Source organism: Thermobia domestica, chromosome 10 (assembly GCF_964235325.1).
Source record: "Thermobia domestica chromosome 10, izTheDome1.hap1.1, whole genome shotgun sequence".
NCBI lineage: Eukaryota > Metazoa > Arthropoda > Insecta > Zygentoma > Lepismatidae > Thermobia > Thermobia domestica.
This window is the reverse complement of record NC_137463.1, coordinates 223552049-223574908: the sequence shown is the minus strand read 5'-3', so window position 1 is coordinate 223574908 and position 22860 is coordinate 223552049. Positions and strand designations below refer to the sequence as shown.

The following is a 22860-nucleotide window of genomic DNA, read 5'->3' as shown; positions in this document are numbered from 1 at the left end:
TCCTTGAGCCAGGCCAGAAGACTAGGAAAGGACATTATCCAGTTTTGCAGGAAACGAAGCTAGGATACGTTGTCGTCGGAAATATGCCTTCAATACCCGAAGAAGCCAACCAGTCGGTAATTTCATGTTTTTCTCAGATGGAGACAGACTTGGATACACAATTGAGAAAATTCTGGGAACTCGAAGATCTTCAGACTAAGATTTACACGCCGGAAGAAGAAAATTGTGAGAAGCATTTTTTACAAAATACAACCAGAAATGGAGATGGAAGATTTATTGTCAAATTACCAAAGAAGGAAGAGAATGCAGTTTTAGGAGAGTCTTACAACATGGCACTACAAAGATTTAAGCAGCTTGAAAGAAGATTGCTACAAAATCCTGAGTTTCATAAACAATATGCCGCCTTCATGGATGAGTATTTAAGTCTGGGTCACATGCGAAAGGTTACAGAAGAAGACGTGAACAGCAGCAGCAGTTGTTATCTTCCACATCATCCTGTATTCAAGATGGACAGTACAACAACTAAATTAAGAGTGGTTTTTGATGCAAGTGCAAAAACGTCTAATGGCAAATCATTGAATGACATTCTTCAAGTTGGGCCAATTGTTCAAGATGACTTGTACTCCATTATTTTAAGGTTTCGGTTGTATCCAGTTGCATTTACAGCAGACTTAGAGAAAATGTACCGCCAAATATTAATTCATGATGAGGACAAGTGTTTACAACGCATCCTTTGGAGAAATTCAGTAGAAGAACCGATCCAGTCGTATGAGTTACAAACAGTGACGTACGGGACTTCGTCAGCATCCTTCTTGGCAACAAGATGTCTGAAGCAAATAGCGGAGGAAAATTCCAAGGAATTTCCAGAAGCGGCAGAAGTAATAAAACACAATTTCTACATTGATGATGTGTTAAAATCAGTACCAAACGTGTCAAAGGCCTTAGAACTACAAAAGGATCTTATTAATATTTTAAGCAGAGCAGGTTTCAAGCTTTGTAAATGGAGTTCTAACAAAGAAGAAGTACTTCAAGGAGTTCCTGAAGACTTCAGGGAAAAACAACAGCCAATCATACTTGGTCAGCAAGACGGTGTTAATACGTTAGGAATAGCATGGATTCCATAACAGACAAACTTATAATTTCGAACAAAATTTGTAAAAATGGAACTGCAGTAGAAAGAAAGGTTGCAATGACAAAAAGACAAGTCGTCAGTATAGTGTCATCTATCTTCGATCCATTAGGTCTAATCGCTCCAATTGTCATCAGATACAAGAATTTCTTACAGAAGTTGTGGAAGACAGGGATGGATTGGAATGACCCATTAGACACAGTCCTACAAGTTGAGTGGAATCAATTAATGTCTTGGTTACCTGCGATGGCGAAGATACAAATTACAAGAAACGTAATGTCTTCGGAGAACGTTAAGGAAATTCAATTACATGGTTTTTGCGATGCAAGTGAAGAAAATTTTGCAGCAGTAGTGTACATCAGGGCTACAGACGAACAAGGAAACATTGAAGTCAATTTACTTTGTTCAAAGTCGAAGGTTGCACCACTGAAGAAGCAAACTTTGCCTAGATTGGAATTATGTGGAGCACTGTTACTTTCGAAGCTAATAGACAAAACGCTATCCATATTGAATATAGAGGTCAGTGGTATACACCTGTGGACAGACTCGACGATAGTTTTGTCATGGATCAAATCACCTCCCAATCGTTGGAAGACATTTGTATCCAACAGGGTGGCTCAAATTCAGAGAATCACATCAATCAATCAATGGCACCACGTGCCTAGTAAAGAAAATGCGGCAGACATAGTTAGTCGAGGAGCGGATCCCAACACTCTTATTCAGTCTCGAGAGTGGTGGCATGGTCCAGAGTTTCTTCACACAGCAGACTGGCCATGTCAAGAACAAAATGAGCCAGCTAATATTCCAGAAGAGAAGAAAGTCATGATAAGTTTGGTGGCAGTTCATGAAACAAGCTTTATGAAAAGGTATTCATCGTTAAACAAAATGTTGAGAGTAGTAGCATATTGTTTGCGATTCAAACATAATTGTTTTTCCAAGAAATTAGAAAGAAAAACCGATAGTCTTGACGCTTCGGAACTTCGTTTAGCGTTACACAGATGTATCAAGATGGTACAACATACTACCTATCATCAAGAAATATTGAACTTGCAGCAACAAATGGAAGTTTCAACAAAGAGCCCAATCAAGGATCTTTTTCCATTTCTGGACACGGAAGGAATGCTAAGAGTAGGAGGAAGATTGGAACATTCAAACTTGGAGTACGACAACAAGCATCAATTCATTTTACCTGCAGGACATCATTTCACCCACCTGATAGTCAAAGAAGAACATAAAAGGTTGCTTCATGCAGGACCACAGCTTCTTATTGCATCTTTGCGTACCAGATATTGGATTCCAAGAGCTAAGAAGATGGTCAAGGCAATAGTACACAATTGTTTGGTTTGTTTCAAGTGGAGATCAACAAGTTCATCACAGTTAATGGGACACTTACCCAAGGAGAGAGTAAATGAAGCAAGACCATTTGTACACGTGGGAGTTGACTATGCAGGATTCTTTTATGTCAAGCCCACGATTCGCAGCAAAATTCAAATGAAAGTATATGCAGCGTTGTTCATCTGTTTAGCCACTAGAGCAGTTCACATAGAAATAGTTTCAGACTTAAGTTCTCAAGCCTTCATCGCAGCATTGAAGAGATTTATTGCTAGGCGAGGAAAATGCTTATCTATCTGTAGCGACAATGGTTCAAACTTTGTTGGCGCCAATCGAGAATTGCAACAATTTTTTGAATCCAAGACTAACCGAAAGGACATCCTGGAATACTCAGCTCAAGAAGGTTTAGAATGGAAATTCATTCCTGCCAGATCTCCTCACATGGGGTCATGGGAAAGTTCAATAAAATCCATGAAGTACCACCTACGGCGTGTAGCAGGAACAGCAAGTCTGACATACGAAGAGTTGAATACGTTACTTATTCAAATTGAAGCCATTCTAAATTCAAGACCATTGACAGCCATTTCCAACGATCCTACAGATCCAATGTATCTCAGTCCAGGACATTTTTTGATGGGAGCTACACTTCTCAGCCTTCCGGAACCAGATCTACTGGACGTACCTATCAACAGACTAGGCAGATGGCAACGGATTCAACAAATGAAGCAGCATATTTGGAAACGTTGGTCAAGGGATTACCTCAACCAGTTACAACAAAGAAGAAAATGGAAGTCAGCTCAGCCTAATCTACAATCGGGCATGGTCGTATTGTTAAAAGAAGACAATGTTCCTCCTCAAGTGTGGAAGTTAGGTGTGATTGAAGAAGTTCATCCGGGCAGTGATAATTTAGTGCGAGTGGCAACTGTGAAGTGTAAAAGTGGCATTTTTCGGCGCAGTGTTGCTAAATTAATTCCTTTGCCCCTAGAATATTAATTGATTGTGTTCAATCAAGGAGGGGGAGGATGGATAAGCTTGCATATGTGCATTATTTTTATTCATATTAGTTTCATTTTTTTTGTATATAGTTTAGTGGTTTAGTGAATTCTTTGTGATTCTTTTAGTGATTTTTCTGGTGAGTTTTAGTGAGTTGTGTTTGCATTGGCTGGCAACAGTGCCTTCAGTGTGCTATTCAAGTTGTGTCTGTGCATTCGACAATGTGTGCAACTAGGCAAACATATTCATTCATAGGTTTACAAAAACATATTTATTCATAGTCTTTAGAGTAACACATGTTCATTCATAGACAAGATTTACATGTTCTTAACAGTGTTTTAGAGTGCTACTCAGTTTATGTGTGACCGAAGACAAAGTATGACAGTTTAGCAAGCAACCATGTGGTTTAGCAGCAAGCTAGCAACAATTAACTGCGAAAAGAAGTTAAGATAAGTAATTCATTGTACTAATATTTAAGTATTATATCAGTATATTAACATATGAACAAAGCATGTTATATTTATCATATTAACACATGTACCTTTAAATAAGAATTGAAGCAAGTAACATCTAAAATATTCGTCAAGTCTTATTCTCGTTCCTTCATGATATCTGGGTGAATCAGTAATATGGGTTTAATCATACAGTTCATTAGCTTTGGATGTGATATGTGTGATTTGTAAATAAAGTACATAAACATATCACCCCTTCATACATCATCATTTTTTTGGTCCTCCGTCCACCGGATGTCAGAACGAGAAACGTGACTTTGCATTGTTTCTTCTCGTTGTGTTTGTGTGGGTGCTGGCTGTCATAAGCAGGACAGAGCTGTTCATATCAGTATAGTGGTGTGTGTGCATTCAACCCAGCTGAATTCAAGGTTACACGTTTGTAGGTCACTCAGAAGTGAAAAGTAAAATATATTGTCAGCGGTTTGAGTAGTTAAAAAAAAGACTGAAACAATGGCAGAAGTGCAGTTGGGTCAATTAATTAAGAAACGTGCTTCGGTCAAAGGTCAGGCAACAAGAATACAGACATTTCTTCAAAAACTACAGAATGAAAATAAACCTAGCATACAAGAAGCAAGAACAAGGCTAGTTGCACTTGAAGGGGTTTTTATTAAGTTTGATGAGATACAGTCAGAAATAGAGCTCTTGGATGAGACGGGTGAACAAGAAACGCACAGAATTACATTCGAGGAACTGTATTATGATTCAAAGGTTAAGTTACAAGAATTTATTGATAGTTTTGAACAAAAAACGGATTCAGGGACAGCAAATAACAAAGCTGGAAATTCTAGTAGTAGTTCAGTACAATTGCCTAAAATTTCCTTGCCCACATTTTGCGGTAAATACGAGGAGTGGTCGCCCTTTAAGGACATTTTCATTTCCCTTATTCACAATAACGAATCATTAAGTACAGTTTGTAAGTTTCAATATTTGCGCACATCGCTCAAGGGAGAAGCGTTTACATTAATAGCAAATCTGCCTACAGTAGAAGTTAATTACGAAATCGCATGGAAGCTTCTTGTTGAACGCTACGAAAACAAACGGTTGATAGCTTCGACATATGTACGAGGGTTGCTCAATATCAAGCCAGTAACGAAAGAAAACGCTAAAGACATTAGACAATTTGTAAATACTGCACGTAGTAATTTTCAAGCCCTTGAAGCATTGAATTTGGACAAACCTTTGCATGACGTACTCCTAACACAACATTTAGTAGAAAAACTTGATTCGACAAGCAAAAGGGAATGGGAAGCTGAACAAAGTAGTGACTCCTTTCCATCGTTATCGGAATTATTTTCATTTTTAGAAGGTCGTTGTCAAATGTTAGAAAACATTCGTCCTACTCAATCTGAAAGTACTTATGACAACAAAAGTGTAGAGTCCAAAGCAAAAAGAAAGAATAACAGTCAAGTGAATGCGTTTGTTACTGTGCTTCCAAATGCATGTAATATTTGCCGTAGCAAAGAAACGCATGCTGTTTTTCGCTGCCCAGAATTTCTGAGTGCTAACATTAATCAAAGAAAGGAGCTCGTGAAGCAAAATAAACTATGTTTTAATTGCTTAGGTAATAAACATCAAGTAAAGGCATGCAAATCAAGTACTTGTAAGAAATGTAATTTTAAGCATAATACACTGTTGCATGAAGATACTACTCAGGAGGCTACTAACAAAGACAGTTCAAGCAAAACAAATAACAATAATACTAATGTACCTAAAGTTAAGGAAAAGAATCAGGTTCAAGTTCAACCACAGGACTCTTATTGCTCATTTAAGATTAATTATGGTCAGCAAGTCTTATTAGCAACAGCGTTAGTTAACGTAACAGACACTAAAGGTCGTTTTCAACAATGCAGAGTGTTATTAGATGCAGCGTCTCAATCGAATTTTGTAAGCGAAGCTTTAGTTCATAGATTAGGCCTCAAGAAAACGAAAAATCGTGTTCCCATTAGAGGTATCAATTCTGTAACCTCCGAAGCTCAGTACAGTGTTAAAGTTCATATTTATTCAAGAACATGTGATTTTAGTGCAGTGGTCGATTGTTTAGTATTGCCAAACATTACAGGTTGCATACCTTCTAAGGATATTGATTACAGTAATTGGAACTTGCCAAAGGATATCTGCTTAGCCGATCCAAATTTTCATCGCTCGTCGTCAGTAGACATGCTTATAGGTGCGGGGTTATTCTACAGTCTCCTTGAGCCAGGCCAGAAGACTAGGAAAGGACATTATCCAGTTTTGCAGGAAACGAAGCTAGGATACGTTGTCGTCGGAAATATGCCTTCAATACCCGAAGAAGCCAACCAGTCGGTAATTTCATGTTTTTCTCAGATGGAGACAGACTTGGATACACAATTGAGAAAATTCTGGGAACTCGAAGATCTTCAGACTAAGATTTACACGCCGGAAGAAGAAAATTGTGAGAAGCATTTTTTACAAAATACAACCAGAAATGGAGATGGAAGATTTATTGTCAAATTACCAAAGAAGGAAGAGAATGCAGTTTTAGGAGAGTCTTACAACATGGCACTACAAAGATTTAAGCAGCTTGAAAGAAGATTGCTACAAAATCCTGAGTTTCATAAACAATATGCCGCCTTCATGGATGAGTATTTAAGTCTGGGTCACATGCGAAAGGTTACAGAAGAAGACGTGAACAGCAGCAGCAGTTGTTATCTTCCACATCATCCTGTATTCAAGATGGACAGTACAACAACTAAATTAAGAGTGGTTTTTGATGCAAGTGCAAAAACGTCTAATGGCAAATCATTGAATGACATTCTTCAAGTTGGGCCAATTGTTCAAGATGACTTGTACTCCATTATTTTAAGGTTTCGGTTGTATCCAGTTGCATTTACAGCAGACTTAGAGAAAATGTACCGCCAAATATTAATTCATGATGAGGACAAGTGTTTACAACGCATCCTTTGGAGAAATTCAGTAGAAGAACCGATCCAGTCGTATGAGTTACAAACAGTGACGTACGGGACTTCGTCAGCATCCTTCTTGGCAACAAGATGTCTGAAGCAAATAGCGGAGGAAAATTCCAAGGAATTTCCAGAAGCGGCAGAAGTAATAAAACACAATTTCTACATTGATGATGTGTTAAAATCAGTACCAAACGTGTCAAAGGCCTTAGAACTACAAAAGGATCTTATTAATATTTTAAGCAGAGCAGGTTTCAAGCTTTGTAAATGGAGTTCTAACAAAGGAGAAGTACTTCAAGGAGTTCCTGAAGACTTCAGGGAAAAACAACAGCCAATCATACTTGGTCAGCAAGACGGTGTTAATACGTTAGGAATAGCATGGATTCCATAACAGACAAACTTATAATTTCGAACAAAATTTGTAAAAATGGAACTGCAGTAGAAAGAAAGGTTGCAATGACAAAAAGACAAGTCGTCAGTATAGTGTCATCTATCTTCGATCCATTAGGTCTAATCGCTCCAATTGTCATCAGATACAAGAATTTCTTACAGAAGTTGTGGAAGACAGGGATGGATTGGAATGACCCATTAGACACAGTCCTACAAGTTGAGTGGAATCAATTAATGTCTTGGTTACCTGCGATGGCGAAGATACAAATTACAAGAAACGTAATGTCTTCGGAGAACGTTAAGGAAATTCAATTACATGGTTTTTGCGATGCAAGTGAAGAAAATTTTGCAGCAGTAGTGTACATCAGGGCTACAGACGAACAAGGAAACATTGAAGTCAATTTACTTTGTTCAAAGTCGAAGGTTGCACCACTGAAGAAGCAAACTTTGCCTAGATTGGAATTATGTGGAGCACTGTTACTTTCGAAGCTAATAGACAAAACGCTATCCATATTGAATATAGAGGTCAGTGGTATACACCTGTGGACAGACTCGACGATAGTTTTGTCATGGATCAAATCACCTCCCAATCGTTGGAAGACATTTGTATCCAACAGGGTGGCTCAAATTCAGAGAATCACATCAATCAATCAATGGCACCACGTGCCTAGTAAAGAAAATGCGGCAGACATAGTTAGTCGAGGAGCGGATCCCAACACTCTTATTCAGTCTCGAGAGTGGTGGCATGGTCCAGAGTTTCTTCACACAGCAGACTGGCCATGTCAAGAACAAAATGAGCCAGCTAATATTCCAGAAGAGAAGAAAGTCATGATAAGTTTGGTGGCAGTTCATGAAACAAGCTTTATGAAAAGGTATTCATCGTTAAACAAAATGTTGAGAGTAGTAGCATATTGTTTGCGATTCAAACATAATTGTTTTTCCAAGAAATTAGAAAGAAAAACCGATAGTCTTGACGCTTCGGAACTTCGTTTAGCGTTACACAGATGTATCAAGATGGTACAACATACTACCTATCATCAAGAAATATTGAACTTGCAGCAACAAATGGAAGTTTCAACAAAGAGCCCAATCAAGGATCTTTTTCCATTTCTGGACACGGAAGGAATGCTAAGAGTAGGAGGAAGATTGGAACATTCAAACTTGGAGTACGACAACAAGCATCAATTCATTTTACCTGCAGGACATCATTTCACCCACCTGATAGTCAAAGAAGAACATAAAAGGTTGCTTCATGCAGGACCACAGCTTCTTATTGCATCTTTGCGTACCAGATATTGGATTCCAAGAGCTAAGAAGATGGTCAAGGCAATAGTACACAATTGTTTGGTTTGTTTCAAGTGGAGATCAACAAGTTCATCACAGTTAATGGGACACTTACCCAAGGAGAGAGTAAATGAAGCAAGACCATTTGTACACGTGGGAGTTGACTATGCAGGATTCTTTTATGTCAAGCCCACGATTCGCAGCAAAATTCAAATGAAAGTATATGCAGCGTTGTTCATCTGTTTAGCCACTAGAGCAGTTCACATAGAAATAGTTTCAGACTTAAGTTCTCAAGCCTTCATCGCAGCATTGAAGAGATTTATTGCTAGGCGAGGAAAATGCTTATCTATCTGTAGCGACAATGGTTCAAACTTTGTTGGCGCCAATCGAGAATTGCAACAATTTTTTGAATCCAAGACTAACCGAAAGGACATCCTGGAATACTCAGCTCAAGAAGGTTTAGAATGGAAATTCATTCCTGCCAGATCTCCTCACATGGGGTCATGGGAAAGTTCAATAAAATCCATGAAGTACCACCTACGGCGTGTAGCAGGAACAGCAAGTCTGACATACGAAGAGTTGAATACGTTACTTATTCAAATTGAAGCCATTCTAAATTCAAGACCATTGACAGCCATTTCCAACGATCCTACAGATCCAATGTATCTCAGTCCAGGACATTTTTTGATGGGAGCTACACTTCTCAGCCTTCCGGAACCAGATCTACTGGACGTACCTATCAACAGACTAGGCAGATGGCAACGGATTCAACAAATGAAGCAGCATATTTGGAAACGTTGGTCAAGGGATTACCTCAACCAGTTACAACAAAGAAGAAAATGGAAGTCAGCTCAGCCTAATCTACAACCGGGCATGGTCGTATTGTTAAAAGAAGACAATGTTCCTCCTCAAGTGTGGAAGTTAGGTGTGATTGAAGAAGTTCATCCGGGCAGTGATAATTTAGTGCGAGTGGCAACTGTGAAGTGTAAAAGTGGCATTTTTCGGCGCAGTGTTGCTAAATTAATTCCTTTGCCCCTAGAATATTAATTGATTGTGTTCAATCAAGGAGGGGGAGGATGGATAAGCTTGCATATGTGCATTATTTTTATTCATATTAGTTTCATTTTTTTTGTATATAGTTTAGTGGTTTAGTGAATTCTTTGTGATTCTTTTAGTGATTTTTCTGGTGAGTTTTAGTGAGTTGTGTTTGCATTGGCTGGCAACAGTGCCTTCAGTGTGCTATTCAAGTTGTGTCTGTGCATTCGACAATGTGTGCAACTAGGCAAACATATTCATTCATAGGTTTACAAAAACATATTTATTCATAGTCTTTAGAGTAACACATGTTCATTCATAGACAAGATTTACATGTTCTTAACAGTGTTTTAGAGTGCTACTCAGTTTATGTGTGACCGAAGACAAAGTATGACAGTTTAGCAAGCAACCATGTGGTTTAGCAGCAAGCTAGCAACAATTAACTGCGAAAAGAAGTTAAGATAAGTAATTCATTGTACTAATATTTAAGTATTATATCAGTATATTAACATATGAACAAAGCATGTTATATTTATCATATTAACACATGTACCTTTAAATAAGAATTGAAGCAAGTAACATCTAAAATATTCGTCAAGTCTTATTCTCGTTCCTTCATGATATCTGGGTGAATCAGTAATATGGGTTTAATCATACAGTTCATTAGCTTTGGATGTGATATGTGTGATTTGTAAATAAAGTACATAAACATATCACCCCTTCATACATCATCAATTCTTAGTTTCGTGACATAGCAATAAAAGTGTGGTTTTCCTGTGTACGTGTGAATCTTAACATGATGTGCTAAGTGCCGTAAGTTTTTCCCCAAAATTTCATACATATAGGTCCGGAAATGTGACAGCGTGAATTCATTCAATGGAGGGGAGGGGACGAAAATTAGAATCATCTTAACGCAGACGATTGTCATAACAACAAGAAATGTGTGTACCACACACACATTTCCCCCAATGAAAGAAATTTTTGATTCTCTGTTAATCTCAAAATTATTTATTTTCGGAAGCTTAGTACTGCTCGAAGTTTTATAATTTAGCATGATGCTTTTCTTTGTTTTAAAGTAATTCTAAAGATTATAGAATTTTGGAAACAAGTGTCAGAAAATCACGGCTAATGGCTAGTACAAGGGTACATGAATTTGCATACCGGTAACCAGAGACTGTCATCAACCGGTCAGATCTCCTGTAATTTACTCTGATACCCATCGAGTAAGTTTTAAATACAGTTTTAAAGATTTAGTAGTAGAAATGTTCCAGTATTTTAAAGTAAAAGAGAATTTCAGAGCGACACTTTCATGAATAGCCACTACGTCTTCGCCATACTGTGGTAGCTGAAAGAAAACATAATTTTTGTGAATGAAAAGGGTGCTTCATATAGCCTATATGTGTATGACTTTTTTTCTTAGGTTAAGTTAGTATAGTATAGTTAGATTAGGATAGGGTAGTTAGGTTTAAGTATTGTGCGAATATTCTTTGAGTATTTACCTGTGCTAGTTGTCCAATGGGGATCCGAGCTTTAAGGGAGGTAGCGAACAGCGTAAACCCTCTATGCCGTCCACACCTTCAGCGCACAGAGATTTGAGCACCAAAATGAGAAAGGAAAGAAAATAAATAGCTAACCACAGAAAATATGTAGTGTAGATTTAAAATGCAATGTGTCTTGTTGAATTCTCATTTGTTTTGTGTCGGTCTGATGTCAATGTTTATGAATATTGAGAATGTTAAGGAATATGAATATTTTAAGAATATTTGTGGAAAATTTAATGAAAAGTAAATAATGTTTCGGCTCTGAACATTTAGAAAATCTTTAATGTTATTCTTTTGTTTCAATTCAGATGGGTATATCCGTACAAGCAACTATAAAGATTTTTTAATCAGATTTCCTGTCAAATCTAATTTTCAATGAATGTCAAATAAAAGTTTACTAGCCGTGAAGTAACATCTTTCTTTTCAAGTACAGAGTATAACATTTTAGTTTTAAGAAGTAAATTTAAGTACAGTTACTTTTGATATATATGTGAAGCATGAGCAAGACAAAGGGCAGTACGTACACAATTATTTTACTGGTGAAATGAAATAGCTGTGAATCGAAGAAAGAGATTTTTCCTTAGTGTGACCGGGGTTGGAAACAACCGAGTCTGTAGACATTTTCTTATCTTTTATCAGTTTTAATCAAAATCTCAGTTTGGATTTTTTTATTCCGTTGCGCTACAAAATTCTGTTTGTGATTCTTATGAGATTTTTTTTATTTTGATAGGGCTTTTACAGGCAAAATTAAGATCTCCATGGTGCTCATTGCCAGCTCCACTCGTAGGTCGATGTCCTGTGTCAGTAGTTGTGGTTCGCAACCTATTTCGTGGTGGGATGCGAATGATGAACTGCAGGCCTGGATACCGGACTGTGAGTTGAGATGGAAGAGACTCTGGAATCTTCGTATTTCGGGCAAATTTGAGTTCTATTTTCCGTCGATGATTGGCTTGGTAAATGTGTCAGTGACTGTTGACGGCAAGCCCACACGGGCCCAGTAGGTTCGTTACCACCAGTGAGTGATACATTTGCATAGCCTGTAGTCTCAAGGCAAGTGAACATCATTCAACAACAACAACATAATAATTTTATTTTATTTATTTTAATTTTATTTATTTGTTTATTTTACCTTTTTTTAAAAAGTAAAAATAATCAAAGACTATATTTCAGTGTCAGTTTTATCCTAATAGAAGAAATGATTATTTTATATAGTCAATGTTTAGGCTTACAGGAAATATTCGAAAGAGGAAAGCGATGGCTGTGTGGTGCAGAGCTCACTTCTTGTTGAAGGGGTGGACAATATCGTGTATGTGGATATTCACGGGGTTCTCCCGTTTCCATTCACATTCTAATTCCATTAATTATTTATTTACATCTACTTATATCGTTTTGTATAGTTCAAAGTTGCTTATAGATTTGAATTTGTTCCAACTTCGTTTCTTCCCTGTACTCACCAATAATATTTTAGAATTTAATTAAAGCTCCTTTATATCCTGTAACGATTTACACACTTTCACTTTCATCTACATATACAACTTATTTGTTTTCTCCGTCAGCGATTGGGACTATGTTTATCAAGGAGTTTGGATGCTGTATATCACAAGTAAAAGTGAAAATTAATTCTGAATTGGTCTAAAACCATATACTTCGGTTAAATTTATTTTTATATCTGGGTTTGTTATTCCAATTGTTTATTGAATGGCACCCCATAAACTTGGTTAGTGTCTAGGTGGTTAACACACAAAATCCATTATACAATAATTCCGTAATATTTATTTTATTGGACAGGGAGCTTCCAGTGCTGTTCCGGCACTTAATATTTGTAATCGACAAGTTGTATGTTCATGATTTAAATATTAGGAGGATAAAATTCAAAATTGTTCAATTTTGGCGATATTGCAAGGAGGGACACTGAGTATAACATCGCAGATATGTAAGGATGAAGTGAGGTTTTCGGTCTAAAACGCTTCCCGGCACAATATTCTCAGGATCTTCGAGAAATAATTGCAGGGTGTATATGGCTGCTGTGCAGAAATGGTAGCATTTTAGTGGTTGAATAAGTCACTATTTTATTCGTAGTTTATTCAGTGCAAACACAAATGCTGCACCACCAGAATTCACTATACACTGTAACCATGAAACGTTAAAGTGCGTTTGCGTGTCAGTATATTTGTATGTGTGAACAATTCACAGTGCGACATACACCCAGGCGAGTTTCATACTAGACTCTGTTAAGTACAGTATGTCTAGTATTAATTAAGTAGCTAATCCTATGACCTATTTAACTCGACATTCATTGTCGCATTCACAAAAGCTCTCCATTGACATATGTTCTTAATCAACTGGATCTAGTTTCTACTATGAATTCATACTTCTGCCAAATCAAGCTTAAAAGTTGACCTCTCATCTGGATCTAGGTCTTCTATGGTCTTTTTCTTATTATTTTTCCTGTTAAAATTTTGGAAGGGTCTTACTTTTTACCTTTCCTGCTACATGACCTGCCACCTGAGTCATCTGGACTTAATTATCCTAAGAATAATAGGAAAACAGTATAAATTATGCTATTTCACGTTATCAAGTTTCCGTTGTTCTTCGTTCATGTCCATCTTGGATCCGAATATTCGGCAAAGGATTCTATTCTCAGACACTTTCAGTCTACGTTCTACCGTCGAAGTAAGATTTTCTGCAACCATACAGTACCTCACCCATAATTATCGCTCTTAATTTTCAAATTTGACGAGTGAACTTGTGGAGACAAAGAGTTTGGACTTGATAAGAACACGTATTCCCTGCTTTCAATCTAGATCAAATTTCTTTGTGGATATAGTTTCGGTCTGTTGATATTGATTTTAGATATTTGAAAGTATCAACTTTTTTCGAAAGTGTGATTTGATTTTTTTAGGAGACCCATAGTTTACAGTACTACGATCATGGTGACTTTAATGTTGTTAGTTGCTTTCCACATTTACTTATAAACTTATTTCCCTGCAGGCGTTTGCTAAGAATTTTGTATTTCTTTCTATTGCTTTCATATCATCCCCGGTTACATTTACATAATCCATATACCTAGGTAACCCATTACCTGATGAGTGCCGTTTAGGTCTAGGCCCTGGTTGATGTCGGATTTTCCTTATAACATTCCAGAAAAAAATGAATAATGGAAACAGTGCATCTCCTTGTTTTAGACCATTCTCTACGTGAAAGCTCGTGAACAAATATTTTCCTACATGGACATTACTTGGGTTTCACTTCAACTCATTTTAATTGATCTAACTAGCTCCCATGGTATATCGAATCCGGTAAGAATTTTATACAATGTTACTCTTGTAACTGAATCATAGGCTTTTCTGAAATCAATAAATCATTGATGTACCGATTTATTGTATTTCTATTTCTTTTCGAGTATTTAGAGGCCGCGGTGTCACAGTAGTAGAGCGTTCAACTCTGGTGAATGGGATCCCTGATTCGATTCCAACTCGCGCCAAACGAACTTTGTGGTGCAAGAACACCGTGTGCGGATATTCTCTGGGTTCTCCAGTTTCCTCCTACTTTCTTGACTCTACCATTTCATTCATTTCTCATCATCACCGTCTCCTTTAGCATAGCCGGCATAATCGTGGGACGCAAAACTCAACGATTTCATTTCCTCGAGTATTTGACGAATGGTAAATGATTGTCTGACATTACAGTGTCAACTCCCTCCGTGTTTCTTGCTTCCAGGTAATTAACGTAATCGATGTTAACACAGTAGCTATACAATGACCTTGATATAATTTCGCAAGAAATACCCAATGCTCTAACACTTCCTGGGGGAGGGGAAAAGTCGAATCTATTGATCTCAAAAGCGAACATGTAATGCACGTGAGCAAAGAACTCGAATGGGGCCTGGTGTGAAATTGATTTATGTCTGAATGTCTGTCTTGCTGAGAATGAATCATACATAGAAACATAGTGACAGGCAAGCTCAATTTCAGCATGTTTTTGGTCACATTATATATTCAGTAGCACTGTATTTGGTTTTGTATTGAACAAAGAAGTCCAGATAGAAAACAAAACAATGTTTATCATTCAAACACCCAATGACCATCACTTTTAAACAGCAGTCTCGTGTAAACCTTCTACAATTCAAACACCAAGAAATTTTTGGGTTCGGAGACCCTACGCTCACATAGTAGCAAATGGATGTTATTGTACAGACGAAAAGATTACTGCCACTATATTCTTTCGAAGAATGATTAAACCAGATTGCATTTATCGGAAAAGAAATAATACAGATGATGAGTAAAGTCAAATTTTTAATCTACATCAATCATATTTTCTGATAACGAAATATAGTTTTATTAAGAAAGTGTACAAATGTATGCCATAAGTAATTATTATGTTTAAAATATAAAGTTTGAGATGTATTGGGTGTTGGCAGAACGTCAGTATATTATATCTGAATGTAAAACAGAAATTAAGAAAATCTTATAAAAAACATAAATAATAAGTCTGTGTGTTGTGTAATTGTCTGCAAGTATTGTTATATGGATGTTATTTTTCGATATTCTCATTACAGCATAGGATTTACATTCGTGAAATATACTGTAGTCAGAACCGTAGATCGAAAACAAGTATAAACAGAGAATACCCAAAATCGGATCATGCTTCCAGATAGCAAGTTCATTATCGCCTAAACCATGTCCACTGCGTGTTCACAGTCCCCACTAGTCACATTAAGGAACTAAATTGCGCTTTAATGATGAAGGCAGAACTTCTGTCATGTCTGTGTTTCAAAAAAAATCGAAATTGACTGATATAAGTGTCAAATCATGTCAAATCATTAGTCTTCAGCGTCGATTAGTTAACTGGGGGCAGTTCTGATGCAGTTAAAGTGCAAGTTCAGGCAACAATGGTGGCAAGACCCCTCCCTCCTAAAGGTTTCACTTTGAAGTATGTCCTGTCCATACAAACCTGATTGGAAGAGCATGTTTAATTACAATTAATTAATCAATATTTTTACTAATATATTTTATTGTAATATTTTTACTCAGGCCCGTAGCCAGGCCAAAAATTTAGGGGGGAGGAGGCGGGGGGCCCGATCCAACCATATTATTGTTCATCACCATATTATAGGTAATTTGCAAGCCTACCGTGAAAATTTTAGGGGGCCAGCAAAATTTTAGGGGGTCCCGCCCCCCTAGATCCCCTGGATAGGGCCTATATGCATATTGGATGTTGTTGCGGTTGGCGAATTATTGATACTGAAGCAATTCTGTTTCAATTTGAATGCTGACGACTGTGCGTTGTGTGAAACATATCAATTCATCGTTCGTGGCTGCTGCGAGAAAAGCCTTTGCTTTGAATATGTTTATCGTGATATTAATTACCATGTAGATTTAAATGAAAAAAAAAATCTTTAAGTTTTACGTCCCACGCTTATGCCGGTTAGGCTAAAGGAGACGGTGATGATGAGAAATGAGTGAAATGGTGGAATGAAGAAAGTGGGAGGAAACGGGAGAACCCCGAGAAAACCCACGAGCACGGTGTTTGTCCACCACAAAGTGTAGATTTAAATGAGTACATGGAATATTTGTAATATCAAACATCTCAATTCTTGTCATTTGAATGCATCCTGTGGAATGAAACAACTATAAGTCTCTCTATATATAGCTATGTTACGTAAAGTGAAACATGCTTCGCAAATACGAAACATTTTGAAACTTACATATGTGTTGATTACTGACTCTTGAATAAATAATTCCTTGCAATTTTTTTTTAAAAGGTATGACATATTATATACGCAAAACATTTAGCTGAGTAGAATGAGCTTGTTCATAGATATAGTTCATGTAGATCGAGAGGTCCAGTAGTTACAGCATAAAATCCCAATATCCTAAAATACTTTTGAAATTTTGTATTTTAAGAACCGTTGATCCAGGGTCGCCAAAATCATTTGAAGGTAGATAATTGCAATAGCTCTTAAATGCATTCGCGATTTTGAATATACAAACTCCAAGACCCGAGGATATATACATAGGTTTCAAATTTGAAACATTTAGTAGTGCTGTCGAAATCGGTTTTTGGAAAAACCGAAAACCGGTTTTTGAAAAAAGTGAAATTTCATAAAACCGAAATGTCGGTTCTAAAAACCGGAAACCGCTTTTGCGGTTTCGGTTTCGAAAACAGCTTTGCGGTTTCGTTTTCAACTTCTGCAATTTAGGTTTCCAAAATCCGAAAGATTGCTTTTGCGGTTTCGTTAGAAACCGCTTTTGCGTCGGTTTAGAAAACAGCTATTGGGTTTTCGTACTTCAAAACCGCATTATGATTTCCGAACGTACTTTGTTACGTTCGGTCTTCAGAGTGTGTTTGCCGTTCAGCTATTAAGAGAGTGTTTTTGGATTTTAAAGTTGCATTTTAGTCTTCATTTACTGTCGATTTTTAAAAATGCCTTGTTCGTCTAATTTGTTTAAAAACATCGTAAAAAATTCATTTACAAGACGTAAACTGCAAACAAATGGTCACTTGCACAGGCGATATGTGACGCGAAGAAAATTATTATCGATAGTCAGCTCAACATACAATACCTAGCGAAAACGTCTGGTAACGCGATTTATGACAAGACTTTTCTGTGTTTTAAAACACGAATAATAAAATATATGTAGATTCCTCTGCCTGCATTAATGGGTTTTGTTTTAAATGGTAGAGAGAGAGAGAGAGAAAAGATGATTCTGAAGGTTGGTTGTGGTTTAATTATCGTCGGGTATTTATACCGTTAGGTTAACCATGTAGAGGAAAATGAAAGGATAAATCAGGAAAAAATGAACTTTATAGTGAAATAGTGTAAAGAGTCTGTTGCCTTCATTCAAGGTGCAATTCCAGGATTCATCTGGAATGGCAGACGAAAACACAGAAAACTCTCAGTCAAGATGCTCAGTCCCGGAATTTGAACCCATCATCCTTCCTAACCTCGCATTCTTGCGAAATTAGAGGACAGATAACAGCGCCTCATCCAAAGAAATGAAAGTATTTGGTCTCTTCAACAGCGAATTGTGGGTTACGGGTTGACTGCTGCCATTAGGAGCTTCAGTTTATTGAATGATTGTTGTCTTTTTTCAGAGGAATCTCATAAGAGAGAAAGCTTAAGGAAAGGAAATGAAATGAAATATTTAGTTTAATATTCCACGATTATGCCAAGGCTAAGGGAGACAGTGATGATAAGAAATGAATGAAACGTTGGAATGAAGGGCGTGGGAGGAAACGGAAGAACCCAAGAAAACCCACGCACACGGTGTTTGTCCACCACAAAGCCCACTTGGCGTGAGCTGGGATCGAACCAAGGACCCCATGCATCAGAGGTGAACGCTCTACCACTGTTCATTGCCTCACATGGACATCTGGTACTGGTATTACCGTCAATTTAGGCATTTGGTATCATTTCTTCGTTGAGATGCCAACAACAAGTTTATAAGACACTGATTCATACAGGTAGCAATACAAATATAAAAGATCTCAGTCTAAGTGGACGAGATTTCAAATTGAATTTCATGAGTTGTATGTGTAGTGATCTTAAATAGGGATATACCTTATTTTTTATTTAGCTGTAACTTGTATAACCAACGAACTATCCCTTTCGCACAGTGCTGCACACATTACCATAATAGTCTTGGAGCAAATATAAAAAAAAAGTTAAGACACACATATAAATCAATACAATTGTCTCGATTGATAGATGCTTTCACAATTATTAAAAGGTGTAAGTAAAAACAGTAAACATTGTTTCTGATTTGAAAAGGACAAACATGGTTTCGTTTATAAAACCGCAAATACGGTTTCGGGTGGCTTTCGCTTTCCAAAAGGGCTTTTGTGGTTTCTGTTTGGAAATCCGCTTTTGCGGTTTTGGTTTTGTAAACCGCTTTGGCGGTTTCGGTTTTCAGAAAAAAGCTTTTCTCAAAAACCGAAAACTGCAAATGTCGCAAATTTTCGACAACACTAACATTTAGTTGTTTTACGCCTATATTGTGAATTATATAGGGTCATCTGGGGCGACAAATTGAAATACTTATTGAGTGTTTTCTACCTATACAGGGTGTTTCAAAACAACACCGACAACGTTTGCGAGTTAATTCCTTACACCAAGATAAAATAAAAAGAATAGACCAACCTGGGTGCACAAGTGCTTCCTTTCTGAGTTATAGGCTGCCAAAAAGATGATAGAATGAACTTTAAAGGTTCATAGCTCCAAAACTATGGAATCTACCGCAGTCGGGTCAAGACTTCACTTGTGAACTAGTATGTGCTCTATCAAAATATCCAAGTTTCAGAATGCTGCGTACTTCCGCAACAACTTTTATAGAGGTAGTTGGTGAGTACTTCAAATTATATACCCGTATCGAAACTCCCTCTATAAAAATCGTTGCGTGAGTAACATAGGATTCTGAAACATGTATTTTTGGATAGGGCACATATTAGTTCCTAAGTAAAGTCTTGAGCCGACTACGGTAGGTCATATAGTTTTAAATCTATGGAATTTTACAGTTCATTTTTTTTCATGTTTTCGGTAGTCTTTAACTCCGAAAGGAAGCATTTATGCACGCAGGTTGGTCAATACTTTTTTTTTATCTTGGTGTCAGGAATCACGTCCCAAACGTTGTCGGTGTTGTTTTGAAACACCCTGTATTCAGAAACGACCCCTTATCTCCTTATAAGGGTAAAAAAACAGTAATACCCAAAATTTCAAAAATCCTATAGCTCCGTCTCAAGCCAATAGTTGCAAAAAAATTTCAACGAATGTTTGGGGTCAAAGCGTACCTCTCGACAGAGCTTGATCGGGATAGACCTGGGACAACCGTGTCTACTCCCTTATTGGTGACATCATTGATTTTAGTGAATCAACTGATATTGCTGAAAATAGGATTGAAAATCTAAGCCATTGGCGTCTCAAGTACGTCTGTATTTCATGATTTGTACTGAAAAAGGATAAAGACTTCTATGAAAGAACAACTTATTGAGCTCACTTGTGGTTCTACGTACAAAGTATTCTTTCGTTCTTTACCATCACTGGAGTTTTGGTGTCAGTCTAAATCCTCTTATCCTGAAACTCCAAAAGGGCTGTAGGCTAGGACATCTGTTTCCATACTACTGCATATATGTCAGACATTTTCTTATCTTGTACATATGAAAAATAAACACACAATCATACCTATTCAACATGGATCCAGTTCTACGTCTAAGATTACACTATGTAACACACATTTTGTCCTTGGGTTGTAAATGTTATTTTCCAATAATGTGTGATGAAAGAAGGCAGAAATTTGATATTTTCACTAATAAGCTTTGGTTTTGCGACTTGCACGACGAAATATGTGTTTTAAATTAGCTATATGGGCAATATAATAGGAGTCGTCCTTGAGGTGATACTTCGGATATTTTTTTTTCCATCTGGCTACACCTTGGAACTGGATGATTACTGTAACACACGAATGAACCATCGAAGCAAGAATTTTAGCGAAAATGTCAGGTCTTCAGGTATGTACATGAAATTGTTTTCTTTCATCAGTCAGTTATATTGTCATGCTTATGTATGAAACAAGTATTCTACTTTTTCATTTCGCAAGAAAGAAATGCTAGTTTTATCTGTTGAAGCTTTTGAAAATTATTGGAAATCTAGATCTGTTCCATAGTAGGTTTACTAGCAACAAAATGTATATATAACAGTGTTGCCAACCTTTCAAACTATCTAATTTCAATGATTGTTAATATTTCGTATGGCAGATGCATGGTGAACTCTGTTTCTTATTTTTTCATTAGAGAATTTGCGAAAGTATATGCTTGTATGTACATGTTCAAGGTACAAGGAAAGTATCAGATGACAAACGAGCACTTATGTCCTCTTTTTCAGAGATAACATCAAAGTTGAAGCATTCTCCTAACTCATTTCGCTACCCTTGTGGCGATTCCATAAAACGCAAGGGAAACCATTTTACATTACAATCATATTCTAAGATGTGTGAGGCTAGCAAGCCATATTTTGGAATGTCTGTTAGTGATCTGGACAAACCATAGCTACTCATGAATTGCGTGAATACTTCAGAAGAGCCTCGGAAGATAACTATTAAATGTCTCTATATTAATATAATCAGGGGTGTAGCCAGCAGGTTTGTGTAGGGGGGCCCGTCGTTTTTGAGGGGGCCAGCTACAATGTACAAAGCCAAGAAAAAAAGTGTTGCTGCTAGTGTTTTTGAGGCCTGAAAGAAAGGAAAATTTTGGTTTCCTTCTGAAAGACTAAAACACTATTTTAGCTTCTTCTTCTTCTTCTTCTTCTTCTTCTTCTTCTTCTTCTTCTTATTATTATTATTATTATTATTATTATTATTATTATTATTATTATTATTATTATTATTATTATTATTATTATTATTATTATTATTATTATCCATAAATTATATTCAAGATAGCTTTTATTATGCTTAAACAAGAACTACTGCCCGGGACCAAACGCTATACTTTTGTGCATAACTATAAAGGTAACCAAGAAAGTTCTGTCCCTTTTCGTGGAGGTCTGTGTTCAATTGGACCTCACACCGTGAGTTGAATGCGAGTGGAGATAAGGCGAACGTCAGTTGTTGGTGTGGGTATATCCAACATACTACCTGGTTGTGGCAATTCAGACACACCGTGAACTTGGTTAAAGACAGAGGGAACATGGGACATCCACAGAGCGTCATAAGAGCATGTATGCTGAACGAGTTCAAATGGAGGTCAAACGTCGCTGTAGCGGGACAGACGATATGCCAGGCCTTTGGTGAGGGTGTCGTGACGACGCGGACATTGCAGCGATGGTTTAACAAGTTTAAGGACGATGACGAAACACCCGAAAACATCACGTGCCAGAAGACCAACACATGAACAAAGAGGAATTGGGACTACAATTCAGTGTGTGGGGAAATCATTCGGCAGCACATCCATCAACTTGTGAAGCACTACTAGTTGGGTCTATGGGTCTCTCATATTTTGACTCCGGGCCAGAAGGCAACGCGGCAGTCGCCTGTGTTTATTTACTGTTTCGGAGCCATTTCTGGACAGGGCGTTGACTTGTGATAAAAAGTGGGTCTTATGCGAAGCTCCACGGCGCCGTCATCATTGGTTAGCATCCCATGAACCGATTTCAAAACAGCCGAAACCAGCGCTGTACCAGAAGAAGGTCCTTATGTGTGTTAGGTGCATCGGGAACTACTACCATCTGGTCAGAGTATCAATGCAGCTGTGTAGTGTCAGCAGTTGAGCTGTGCTCAACAAAAACTCAAAACTCTGGAGCCATCACTTCTGAATTGCAAATGGGTTCTCGTTTACGGGACAACGCTAAGTCCCACGTGGCTAGGATGACTCAGGACAACATTTTCCGCCTTGGATGGGAAACAATATTGCAAGCACTATATTCCCCGGTTCTTGCACCGTCCGATTATCACCTGTTCCATTCCTTGGGCAATTACCTTAGAGGACGCCAATTCAAATCCCCAGTAACAGTCCAAAATGCACCTGATACTTTCTTCGTTTCACGGCCCACCAAGTTCTATCGCGATGGATTGCATGGCCTCCTAGAACGTTTTCAGAAGGTCGTCGATGCTGATGGGGACTATTTTGATCTTCCAGGTTAGGTGACATATCGATGTTCGAAGGTGGTGGGTGAAAAAGCAAGAAAACTTTTCTTGGTTACCTTTATATTTAAATTTAAGACCTTGTAT

At 37.5% G+C, this 22860-nt stretch overlaps 4 protein-coding genes across 4 annotated transcripts; all 4 read left to right on the top strand.

The window, feature by feature from the left end:
- The first annotated feature begins 329 nt into the window (after window positions 1-329).
- On the top strand, window positions 330-1317 carry LOC145661804 (uncharacterized). Its single transcript, XM_081727137.1, has 2 exons — window positions 330-878; window positions 1267-1317. Exons 1-2 carry the CDS (start codon window positions 330-332, stop codon window positions 1315-1317), a joined length of 600 nt encoding a protein of 199 aa, XP_081583263.1.
- A 931-nt stretch (window positions 1318-2248) lies between these two features.
- On the top strand, window positions 2249-3454 carry LOC145661802 (uncharacterized). Its single transcript, XM_081727136.1, has one exon. The coding sequence runs from the start codon at window positions 2249-2251 to the stop codon at window positions 3452-3454; it is 1206 nt and encodes a 401-aa protein (XP_081583262.1).
- Window positions 3455-6483: 3029 nt separating this feature from the next.
- LOC145661801 (uncharacterized) lies at window positions 6484-7278 on the top strand. The gene is made up of 2 exons (XM_081727135.1): window positions 6484-6941; window positions 7131-7278. Exons 1-2 carry the CDS (start codon window positions 6484-6486, stop codon window positions 7276-7278), a joined length of 606 nt encoding a protein of 201 aa, XP_081583261.1.
- A 1124-nt stretch (window positions 7279-8402) lies between these two features.
- Window positions 8403-9608, top strand: LOC145661800 (uncharacterized). The gene has a single exon (XM_081727134.1). The coding sequence runs from the start codon at window positions 8403-8405 to the stop codon at window positions 9606-9608; it is 1206 nt and encodes a 401-aa protein (XP_081583260.1).
- Window positions 9609-22860: the final 13252 nt, after the last annotated feature.